Source organism: Spea bombifrons, chromosome 5 (assembly GCF_027358695.1).
Source record: "Spea bombifrons isolate aSpeBom1 chromosome 5, aSpeBom1.2.pri, whole genome shotgun sequence".
Lineage (NCBI taxonomy): Eukaryota > Metazoa > Chordata > Amphibia > Anura > Pelobatidae > Spea > Spea bombifrons.
In genome coordinates this window covers 65330736-65343748 of record NC_071091.1, presented here as the reverse complement: position 1 = coordinate 65343748, position 13013 = coordinate 65330736, and the positions used below count along the sequence as shown (strand labels likewise).

General features: G+C 37.2%; 1 protein-coding gene across 1 annotated transcript in view; it reads right to left on the bottom strand.

The window, feature by feature from the left end:
• The window catches only part of SLC22A23 (solute carrier family 22 member 23), a 55207-nt gene that overhangs the window by 33650 nt on the left and 8544 nt on the right, over positions 1-13013 (bottom strand). The window contains exon 2 of the mRNA XM_053466300.1: positions 1575-1678. Within this exon, the coding sequence (XP_053322275.1) occupies positions 1575-1678 (104 nt within the window). The remainder of the gene's footprint in view (positions 1-1574; positions 1679-13013) is intronic.

The window sequence follows — 13013 nt, the reverse complement described above, 5'->3', positions numbered from 1 at the left end:
AATATATCTGCATTAGGTTGAAATGTACCTTATTTGCTCGATTATAAGACAAGGTTTTTTCCCCAGAGCAAATGCTCTAAAAAAATACCCTTCGTCTTCTTCGGATCTCAAAAAAGAGGTCTGACTATGAGACTAAGGTCCAGATCCCTCGCAGCGCTGCAGGGGACCTGGATCCTCCTGTCTTATGCCCCCCATTTAACACATCCCCCCCCAAAGTTACCGGTGCTTCTGACTCCCTGGTGTCTAGTCGGGGCAGCGGGTAGATGTCTACGCGATTTGCGTAGGCAACTTTCGCTGCAGCCGGAAGGAGGTGCGGATGTTGGACGCAGACAACATCCGCTGCTAACCGCACCTCCAGTGGCACATAGGGGGTTAAAAAGGCATATCATGGGGCACAGTGGCATATAGAGGGTTAAAAGGCATATCATGGGGCACAGTGGCAAGCCTAGGGGCAGATTGGAAAATAAAATAGTTTACATGAATTAACATTTACTAGTACAAAACTTTTTTTTCCTATAGGGTCGCCTTATATTCAGGCTCTTTTTTTTCCTTAAATTAATTTTTCAGATTTAGGGGGGGGGGGTCGCCTTATAAATCGAGCAAATACGGTATTAAAGGCTTTAATTAAGATATTTTTTGCAACATTTTGTAACTTTGTAACTATTTGTGCCAAGATGGCTGCAAACAAGGCTACAACAGGTTCCCAAACAGCAGGATTTGACAAATCTCACGAGCCAGGTAGTCATAGCTACTAGATGTTTCAATTTAAATCTGCTGGGGATTTTTCTGTTTACCTACTAATCTCTGCACACGTTGATCCAGCCCATACCAGCATTCTGATTAGATATTGCTCCACTTTAAGGATTGGGGAACTATTGGAATCATTTGAATTACATGAGTCAATATAACAAAAGGTTGCGAAACCTCATTAGGTAGCATGAAACTATATATTACAACATCAAATCTAGATTTTGCTATAACCAACTCGAGATTATGGAGGGGCAGTAGTGGTGGCCGATGGCGTGCCGCTGTGGAGCTCTCATACTGTGCAAGGAAACTTTTCCCATCCAGCTTCCTGCTTCCCCTGCGCGGGCAAGAGTTTCTTCGCACAGTGTGCGGCCACCACAGCAGTAAGCTGTGGGCCCAGTTAGGCTGCATAGACACACATTTTTTGGGGGCGCCACATACTGTGGAGGGGTAAGGCTGCCATGGTAATACCACTTTTCAATGTACACGATAATAATCCCTATGGCCTGAGAAATCTAAATTGGGATAAATTGATGATATTTGTATTACAGATAACTTCTTCCTCCTTCCTGTCCCTGGGTTACTTAGTTATTCATTTGGGAATTAAACTTAAATAGCGGTGGTATGCCTTGTGTACCAAATCCTACATTGCTTTTAGAGCTGCCCTGAGCCCATCTTCCCAAACAAATCACGAGGAGGAATAACTCTGTTCTTTGTTCTTTTCTCTGATTAAGCATTACTCTTACAAAACATATTTAACAACATATAGAGAATGTATTACAATACTAAACTTAGATAGCTATTTGAGAATGTATGAAAAATCTTACCAGTCTGAAATGCAACCCGTAATCAGGTATCCAAATATCAGTCCAACCAAGAGAGAAAACTTGGCAATATGGACTTTCCAGGAAGATTCGCAAACAACCGCCCACTGGTAAGGAAAGAGAAATAGAGTGAATTAGATTAGGTTCACACAGGGCATGCACTTAAGTATTATTGCTATAAAAACTATAAAACGCACCTTAAAAGGTTTATTCACCTAGAATAAGGGTGCTGCTTCATTTACATAAAACACCATTTAAAGAGTAGTCTCTGAAATGCATAGTGTGCTATTAATAAACTATATTTAAGAATACAATATACGGAAAAGGTTGTTTGTTCTGTAATCATAAAAGTAAAAAAAATTTAGTAATTTACAATGAGATTTAAAAGTTAGCCCTAAAAATATTTTGCATGATCTTTATCTTTTTCACAACAAGGGGATAATGCCAAAGTTCATGGCTGTGAACACCTCCTGTAATTAGAGGGCATTCGATTCAGTATCCCAGACCAGGCTGCACAATGGCATTTAGGACAGAGGAGAGCCTTGTTGCACATGATAATTCAGGCAGCTGGTCATGAGATCCCATGCTGAGCTTACTTGTGAGTCACTGCAGACTGTCGAAAATTCCTTGGCATTAACAATGATGCAGTAATTACTTGTCAATGGGAACACTTTGAATTGAGACCTTACGCTAAGAGATTGTTACTTTTACTGGCATGCATCTCTGTATAACGGATTCCCATACTTTACAGATCTGCAAATCATCTCAACGGATAATACACAAAGCATAGAAAGACAGTTGACTTATAACAAAGAAAGTAAAACAGAGAAGCAGAGACATTATATGTCAACCTTGCTTGCCCCGTGTCCGGTCAACCATATCATTATATAGTGAATTGAAGGTAGTATTTCAGCGAACAAACACCTGTCAATCTAACCATGAAGGGCACATCAGCCACCATTGTCTTATGCTCCAGTCAGTAAATGAAAAGGTTTGCACTTAGGCTAGGTTTAGGATTGACCTATCTGGAGGCTTTTCGGTCATATTCTTATGCCAAGCATCAATCACAAGCTCTCACCACCCCTGGCAACAAAATGGTTAAAAAAAAAAAAGGTATAGATCCACCATAAAACTTTTATAACTTATTTTGGCAATTAATCTGTCAGTCAATGTAAAGGAAGGTTGAAATAAATCATTTCAAAACACATTTAAATTGATTCTTTCAGAATGGCTGCTGACCAGCTCAAAGAAAGAAGTAGAAAAAGACAGCACTCATCCTATTTGTGATGGATTGAAATAACCTGCAAATGGTTTCCTAATGAAATATATTTAAAAAGTACACATATAATGGAATAAGACTCTCTAGAAGAAATGTATATACTTATATTGTAGTTCTGTAAAAGGAATTTGGTTCTCCAATTTCCTATTACAATATCGATATAGTGTGTGTGTATTATATATATATATATATATATATATATATATATATATATATATATATATATATATATATATATATATATATACACACACACACACACACATACATATATATATATACACATACACACACACACACACACACACGCATTTAACCCTTTCTTTTAGTAATTTGACATTAACTGGTTGTGCATAAGTAAATATGGATTAAACATTCTAGATTTTGATTGTACCACATACATTTTTTTTTTTTTTTATATTTTTTTTTTATATTTTAACAAAAATGATTGAAAAGCGTTAAGAAAAAAAAATCTCACCCCTTGGTAGACTCCTACTATTTTAATTGATGGCAGTCGAGTCTATATAGAGTTACTGAGCCTCCCAAGAGGAACAGCTTGAAGAAACCCAAAAGCGCTAAGAAAACAGAGACTTTCTTGAACACCCAATGCCGAAGCACCTGCTAGTTCCCATGAAAGTCCACGTTTAAAACTGTCAATATCCCCAAAACCAGTGTTTTGTGATGCAAAAGGAAGCTGTGTTTTGTATACAAATCATGCATATTCATGGACTCTCTATGAGAGGTTGCTCCTAGGGATGGGACTTTGGCCTGGTCAGGGGTGTGAGCATGGGTGCCGTCGAAAAAGTTTTACTTAGTATAGAGGTGAGGAAAGTGGTCAGAAAAGCAAGAAAGGAGCGGGGGGGGGGGAGAACAAATAGGACAGAATATAAAGAGAAGAGAGAGGGAGAGAAAAGGAGAGATGAAAAAACAGCTATGAAAAAAAGATGGATGTAGAGGGAGAAAAAGTAGGACAGTCTGGAGTAAAGTTTTTAAAGCATAAGACATAAGTATAACTACAGCCTAAATACCAAGGCTTAAGTTTGGGCTTTAGATCACAACTGTTAGACACTTGCTAGAACCACTAAAACGTAAAAAAATATTTTGGTAATTAATAGTAAAAGTAATCTGAGATGATCACAAATGTATACAGTAATTGCTGGGAATATGGTGAAAGCAAAGCATCTAATTAATCTTGTAGCCACTTATGATAGGCATACCGCCATCTCAGCAAATTTTGTCAAATCGAATTAATCAGTGCCAAGAAGCATGGCTGAGATCATTAAGAAGAGAAAAAAAAATATGCTTAGTACTCGGCTTATATTTTGCCTGGTTGCCTTTCTCTCGCCATGAATCTTATCCATGAAAACTAACAAACTGCATGCTGCTAACAGACTGTACTAAGCAACAGTAAGTGCTCCTCCTGCAGCGTCTCGTTATGCAGCTATATTTATCACAGTCAAAGGCTCTCGCAAATAACAAAGACAGGAATGCATATAAGCATATTCTATTATGTCAAAAAAGATTGCATACATATTGATAAGCAGCACCATCCAAAAGGCAAGCCAGCGGAAGCTTCAATACTACTTTTTATACAGAGACCAAATGACATCTATATACAGAGAAAAGCAACACTCAACGATTGTATAAAATACACAAAAACAAACCACATACAAATGGTTAATAATATAGCATGTGTTGTTGGTGTTGAGAAACCATAACTCCCATGATGCTCCCCAATTAGGGTTGCCATATCAGCCTTGTGAGGGATACAGATACATTTTCCATGTTTGTCACCAGGAAATGGGTTACTCAATTATACATCCAACAAACAGCAGGACAGTAGTTTAGATGTGCTCATGAGCCTCGCAAAAAGCTGGAGATGTACATTTTGGCTAAGTTATAAACATGTGCATTCATTTAAGATATTCATTTTTGCATTCACAGACAGGAACCATGACATCATACATTCCAACAAAGAAAGTAACTGCAGACCAAAAGCCAGGAATACTAATTGATGGGGCACAAAGGATGTTCCTTCATGGTAGATATCAATGAAGGGGGAAGAATGCAATCAAGGTACCACTCTATATCAAGACCGAATGCAATAAGACTTATTGATAAAAAGCAGCTGTTTTCTGGACATTGCTGATTACATTTCAGTATTTGTTAAATGTAAAGAAATGTTTCATGAAAGCGAGCAAAGCCACATTTTTCTAATGTCTTTCTCGCTCATAAATATAATGAATTATAGAACACCGATAATGACATCACAAAGCCTGCGGATAAAGATAATTTTGGATGCGCTATTGCCAAATGGCGTACTATGTTCAGAGAACATATTTATTTTGCTTAAGCTTTACTACCTCAAAATGAACTGAAAGACTAAAAATTAAAATTCCTAAAGCACACACTGCACTTCTGCTTTTTAGTGCGAAATAAACCTACACATTTGTAATGCTTACATCTGGGGAGGTTCATAGGGCAGGCTACATGAAGCTTTTCCTTGCCTGTGGGAACTGAGAAGATGGGCTTTACCCGTAGACTCCAGAGAGTTCCCAGGTCAATTAATGTCCATTACAAAAGATACCTTATTTTGCCTCTTCAAATTCTTTAAATGACCATTTTTTAATAGTGCTACTCTATAAATGCTTTTTTAGAGCATTCTGTTGAGTGCGAAGAAGAAGAAGAGTATCTCCAAAACTGATGAGATCACGGCGTCCCCGTTAATAAGAATGTGCTATTGGAGCAATAATTGCATTTTATAAAATCATCATCAGGGAAGCACACTATTTTAAGAAGGTGACGACCTCTGAGGGTATAAAACTGTACAAGCAGAGGAAAAGAAACAGTTGTATGACCTATGAAAAATATTTAGGTGTAACCATTTGTTAACATATTACATTGTTGCCAATCTCCTTTTAAGATACAAAGAATATTTTTATCTCTACAGGTGCAACCCGTTTTTGTATGACTGGTTTTGCTTTAGTGAACCAAAGCTGATGATCTCAACCAGAAGCTTGAGGACAAAGCTGATCCTATTAACACTCAGGCTTTCAGGATTAATTTCTAATCATAGTAAGTGAGGCAATTCATCCATCACACTTTTCATGGCCATCTTCAGGGTCACTATGCAGCGTCTTATTTTATCATACAATTTTTCCTGATCTAATTTCATTCGTTTTCAGAAAGGCGAACAAATGTGCACAAGCTCCTGATATACTCCCCTCTAGCAGCTGGTCGTCCGCTGTAACTCAGCTGCGGCCCATCCGTACCACTCACTACTGGGCGCGGCATGTACAATAAAAATACATAGCTGTTCCTTTAATCCGGAAGATATTCGACCATATGTTATAGTGCAAAACAATGAATAATCAGATGCAGCTATTGAGTACATCCATATGAAGCACTGAACGAGGTAGAGGACTACTAGATCAGTTAAACCCCGTTAAAGCCAAAAGCATTAAAAGAGGATTCTAAAATTTGTACCATATTAGACAAAATATTTTTATCACAGATGTGCTTCATCGTAAATATAAAGGAGATTGTTTGAGTTATTGCAATTCAAATAGTTGTAGGTCATTATTAGTTTTGTTATATCTGGAGGGGATATCCCCTTAATGACAAAGCCTGTACATGTATGGGCTCAAAATGCATTGTTTTCAATGGGTTTAGGGAGCGCCCATTGTCCTTAAGGGGTTAAACAGTATGCACATATGTTTGAGACATTATATAGTTATATAGTTATAAAGTATAGCTTTCAACATGGAAACAAAGTTAAACCATTAGATCAAGTTGTGAACAGTCGCTTCAGCACAAAATGTCATAAACATTGAAATCTAAAAATTAACTGCCTAGAAAAAATACCAGCTATAAAATAAAAAAATAAAAATTATATGTTTGGGTATTTTTTTCACTAAATCATTACAGCTTGTAAAGAATCCATGTATCAGTACTGTTGTAATACTTCAGATTCCCATTTTGGCATAGACTAGAACCTTATAGATATATCGCAAATGCAGAATGATTTGTACCAATGTGAAAAATAAGTATATAAGCGTTGAGTAGCTGAAATAAAGATGTCCACAAGTTTAAGTTCCAATTTTACACCTCCAGCTCAAAATCAATACATTAATTTTTTAGAGGTACTTTGCCGCAGTAAAAAAAGTAATATACTTTGGCATCACATATTGATGTAAAAAAATACATACACAGTAGAAATAGTCAAGGAATGGCCAATTCCATCATCACAAAATCCCATGAAAATAAACACAAACCTATAAGGGCACTTATACTTGTTGATAATGTAGAACATGGATTCCAATCAGCAGGATATTATTTGACATGGAATGTGTCCAACACATAATTACGTGAAGGGGTGCCAGCTTAAAATAAATAAACACGTTTTTGAACGTATTGATCCTAAATTAACATCTTATGGGGCAGTTAGTAAAATACTGGCTAAGTAACAAACCCAATAACAGGGGGGCATTCCGGCAACTTCGGGGTCTTCGTGACCAACTACTATCCTCTATGCCGAAATGAGAGTTCTGAACGACCAACGGCTACAACTCCAAGGCCTTTCTAACTGTAGCCACAGAAGAGCGTTCTGGAGGGAGAAGTATCTCTCTCTTCCAAGTTTTTCAATGGTTAGCCATGAATAATAAGCAGTGCTGCCATCAGGGTTAGAACCGTTCTTATGATGTGGGCTTTTACTTCACCACTGGGAGCTTTGTGGTTCATTAAAAGAGCTGCAGCTGCCCAACTCAACCTTTATCAAAGAGAGTTTTATTATAGTTTTCGTTTATGGCCAGTGTTTTACATCACAGACTCTGATTTCATGCTGTGTTACTAGGGGGACAGGGCACATCTTTCTGAAGCAATATTTTACCTCCCATGCCGCCTCTAATCTAAAATCTAATGCCCCTAATCATGTCGTAAGCGTGAAAAACAGAACAGGCCCACAATGCTTGGTTGTGAGACTTCACTGTTTTGTTCCACCCAGGCCATTCTGCTAACCACACTTTTCTTATGGGCTACAAGGTTCATTTTATATTTTTCTTAACTATAAAGATTGCATAATAACAAAACAGCATACGTTTTTTTGTTTTCTATGGCAACATCGATCACTGCCTGCTTTTTACAATTAAGCGCTCCCAGTAAAAATATCAATGAGAAAATGTTTACATGACTAGAATGCACACGATCACACAGTGTCACATTATAGTTCCATGGAGCTGAGGGAGTCATCAAAATTTTCTATAAAGCTGTTCTGTATTTGCCTTGCAGGAGATTAGTTCCATCTAACGTACTGTATCTCCTGGTCGGCGACAAAGTCACTACCACACAGCTCTAGCACTGGTTTGCGTCAGACTTCCAGGGGCTCTAATGAGGCCGCCCTGTGTACATGCGCAGAAAGCACTCCCAATGATTAAGATGGAAGCATTTTCCTGCCAGTACCTGGCTCCTTCTCGTTGATCAGTGAGGGGGTTATGCTACAGCATATTCAGCAGCTATCAAAATAGAAGTAATAAAACTAAAGTAAAACTTTACTAAAACTAGTTTTAGCAAAAAAAAAACTTTAGGGCTGTAGATTGCAGTGTAATGTATACATTTTGTTTAAGTTAAGGGGAGCATAAACTTGTTGTGATGGGAGGGCTGCATTAACATACTCTGCATGTACCTAAAGATGCATTAACGTAGCTAGGGGCAAATGCATAGAGGGAACAGCGTACAAGGCTGGTGTGTCCATTTAACTCTTGTTGGGCTACGCTCTAGAACGGATTCAAATACTGCATGCCTTTTGTATCTAGATCTGCCTTTCTATAACACACCCCACCACTTCATTACACAGAGCAGAAGGCGTTAAGGAGTCTTTAACAAATGTGACCATGTGTGCGCCGAGGGATCTGATAATCTATATTTACCCAGCAGTTATATGTGAGGAAAGCAAAAGCTCCAGGAAAAAAAAAAAAGAAAAAAAGAAAAGAAATCACACACGCTGGCACAGTATATGCTCAGCTCAAGGACAGAGGCTTCCTAACGTCATATAGCATGACATGCATATTAATTATTCCCAAGGCTATAAAGTAACAGATGGGTTTATGCAGTGCACAACAAGCAAGAGATGGCGAAAGAGCTAAAAAGCCATGAACTGAACAAGATGTTTAAGGGTACCTTCTAATAGGCAGATCAATCAAAAGTAAATAATGCTCACATACAGACGACATGTTACTAATCAGTCTATTAAGTGACAACCTAACTTGCGGCACATGCTGCAGCAGATTAGATGGAACAGAGGACCAAGCATCTACAATATGAATATCATAAGATATGGTAATGAGAATTCTAATATGTTACCCAATTCACAGACTATAGATTCATGTATGCTGAAATCCTTGGACTAAATGGCAACTATCAGAAAATGCAACTTTATATACTGCAGATAACCTGAACATACATCATGTTACAGCTGAACTGTCAGATCCGGAGATAAAATCCTAACTAAATCCAGCACTGAAAACCATCCATCACATTAATTTCAGGATATTTCTCAGTCTGACATCTAAGATGATTTTCCTTTAATATACAGGCAGCCTTCCAAGGAGACAGAAAGAACAAACGGGGCAAGTACTGTTCATACATACCACAGAACTCAGTTCTGCTTGTGTGTACCCTAAAACTACTTCAGTTAAATTATCCATAAAACAATGTAGGCATTTCATTTATGAAAAGTAAAGTTAATAGTAAAAGTTATGCATGTTTTGGATGCACCATAATATGCCATTGTAGTGGCTTTAGGGCATAACTTTGAAACTTCCCAGAATAAGCTCCACAGCATTCTTCATACCTAGGCATGAGCCAGGGCATTGGTGGGGAGGTGGACATGGTCTTATGCTGCTCCCCTACCTGGAGAGCTGTAGAAGCAAGGCTTAACCCACAGACTCCTAACCATACCCAAAGAGTCCCCAGGTATGCTTTATGAGCGTTCAGGCAGTTGCCTCAAATGACCTTTTACACAGCTCTTTAAAACAATTAGCACAGAAGGGGCAGTTCCATAAATATGCCCTACACTGCAGAAAGCTGTGTAAACAGGAACTCTTAAATTTAACAACAACAAAAAAAAAGTATAAAACAAATTGAAGTAGACTTCTTATGCAACAACAGTGCACCTTGTTTTCTCTGGATCAGGAAACAAAATACACCACTGAATTACTATTAATATAAGACAGCGGTATGTGTTTTCGTATTGCTAATGACATGACTGAGTCACAGTCCAGCATGCCATCTGGATGAGGAAGGAACACTAAATTGTCTGCTACATCCTCTGGGAAACATTTCCTGAGGGAAAGTAGTACTGCATCCACACTGGTATCATGTTATATGACCAGGATGACCCTTCCACTGACCGTGTACTATTCAGACTAAACGCATGTGCTCTTTTCAGATATCGGCTATTAACCATTACGGTACTAGTCAAGTGAGAAACCCAATAAATGCATCCAAATATATATATCCCTCCTGACTCAACATAAACAGCTCCACTTAATCAGTCATATTCATGTACAAAGACGGGTAGTAGTGTACATGGCTTGTGTGCATGCCAGGGCAATGCCCTTCAAACAGTGCCACGGCATAAATAAACAGCTTTAATAGTGCACAAACACTCAAGACAAACAAATTATGTTATCACTATGTATATATATTTTAAAGTAGCCGTCTCTACACAATGGATCCACCTTACAAAACAAGCAGTACATGCAATATCATTATGGAGACTTTAGTTGGAGGGGACACCTTGGGCCAACATAGAAAAGGCTGTAGAGTCACATTAGGTTATCGGACATCATCTGCCTGGTCTCCAAATTAATCGTCTGAAGAAGTAACCTTTGAAGCCCTGAAAGCTTTCTCTATGTTTGCCCAATAAAAAGGTATCATTTTCAAGTAAGGCTCTACACCTTAGTTGCGATAACAGGCCATAACTTGATGGAAAACCTATCCATCAATTATGTATTTTGTAGCATTACAAGCTAACAAAATTGAGAAGGCCTCAATAGGATGGGAAGACTGTTTAATTCCCTCCTCGCATCCTAGTTTCTAAAACTCAGTGGGGAGAGAGTGTTTTTATTTATTTATTTATTTTACATGTAGTGATATGGGATATAAAGGGTTCAATTATCATTGTAAAAGGTGACACTTAGCACAAAAAAAGATCCAACCTATAATAAAAACTGTTCTTCCCGACTGAAATACAAAATTTAAAAAGGTTACATGGCCCACAAAATCATTTCAAGCTCTCAGTTAAATGTATTCCATTGTGCGATTCATTTCACAGCTAATGAAGCATAAATTAATATGTGGAATATTTCTGAATAAAAAAATATTTTACATAAATTAAAGAAGGAAAAACCATCAACTCCTGAAAGAAGCATGAATTTCAAACAACCGCTAGGAAATCTAATCATAACAAAGGACTTGTCCACCAAATACTTTTATATACTATGCTACATCCAAAACATTTCAACCAGCAAATCTCACTCAGAAGAAAAACAAAATATATCATTTGTAACTACAGAATTTTTTTTTTTTTTAGAAAACGAAACTGCCTTCCTATCACCTCTATAAGGAGAAACATCAACATAGAAATACACCTCAAATATGCGTTTAGTTCAACTTGCTTCACAATGGCAAGAGCTTCATATCTTGGCAAGTCTCCTTTCTACTAGAACCCTATAACCTCTTCCAAGCGAGAGTCAGTCCACCGACTTTATGGAAAATTATATTCACGTAAGGGGTATAAAAGAATGTAATCTTGGGGTGTGAATTATTATTAGTTTAATAATGGGGTATATGCAAAACATCCCGCTACTTTTCAGATATTCTCTTTTCAATTTAAACTATTCAATACAGCCAAAGTTAATTGACAATAATTTTCCCACACTTTCAATAGACCCTTGAAAATGTTCCCATCCCAGCACTGAGATGACTCTTGTGGATTCATCTTAACCAATACACAAAGAACATTTAGGTTGTGCATTTAGTTCAGTAACATTTGGTAGACTTAGCTAATGGTACAGAATATCCCCAACTTTTGATAAAATATTTTAAAACGGCATCATAGCATTTACAGATATATTTAAAACCAATTCCATCGCATGTATTATTCATTCATACGTATATCTACTTTGTGACTAGAATTCAAATCTAAATCCATTCAAATGCGCAAAATTGAAAAAGATACATAAAAAAAAAAATCAATGCACAGAACAGTCTGTGTATATCATCTTTCAAAAAAAAAATTAAGTACTGCAAAATGAAAACCATCACATAACTTTTTATATAGATAAGTTGACTCCTGTCTCTGAGATACATATTAAACCTGAAAACCTTAATGAGCCAATTGAAATTCAAGGTTGTTTTCAGCGAGACCCTTAATGAATGAAACCACTGGTGACATGCAACAGTCATACTTGATATTACATATTATAACATTATACATATACCATAACAGTGGTTAGTACTATATATATATATATATATATATATATATATATATATATATATATATACACATACACACACACATATATACATATATTTACTAGCATCCGATACTGATCAGGACTGTAAGTAAACAACACTTAATAAAACGGTTTAGGGGTTTCAAATATAGAAACCACCCTATATGTAAACCAAAAAGGTACCTTAACTAAACCACAATGCCTTTGAAACTCATGTCAGCACTGCATGGCTCTATATGCTAAAATGAAATATGCCCCATATATACATAATTTAGATTATAGTTATAAAGACTATGGAATTCTCCATGAGTCATCACTCCTGGCATTTGAAGATAGTTAAAGTGTAGGTTAGCATCACATTCTTCAAATTCTGGTCTCCTGTGACATATTCTGCTATATATTTCAGCCAAAAGTGTAATGCTGAATTTAGTATGCGAGACAAAACAAAAATCTTAAAAATTGACCACTGGTTAAAATATTCTAGAGGCATTAGTAACGGGAACAGGGAGGTGGTTCTGCCACTACAGATCTCTGGTCAGATCCCACCTAGGGTATTGTATGCAGTTCTGGAAACCCATCTCCAGAATAATATTGACATTGTGGGCTGAGCTCAGAGCAGGGCTACAAATTATAAAGGAAAGACTT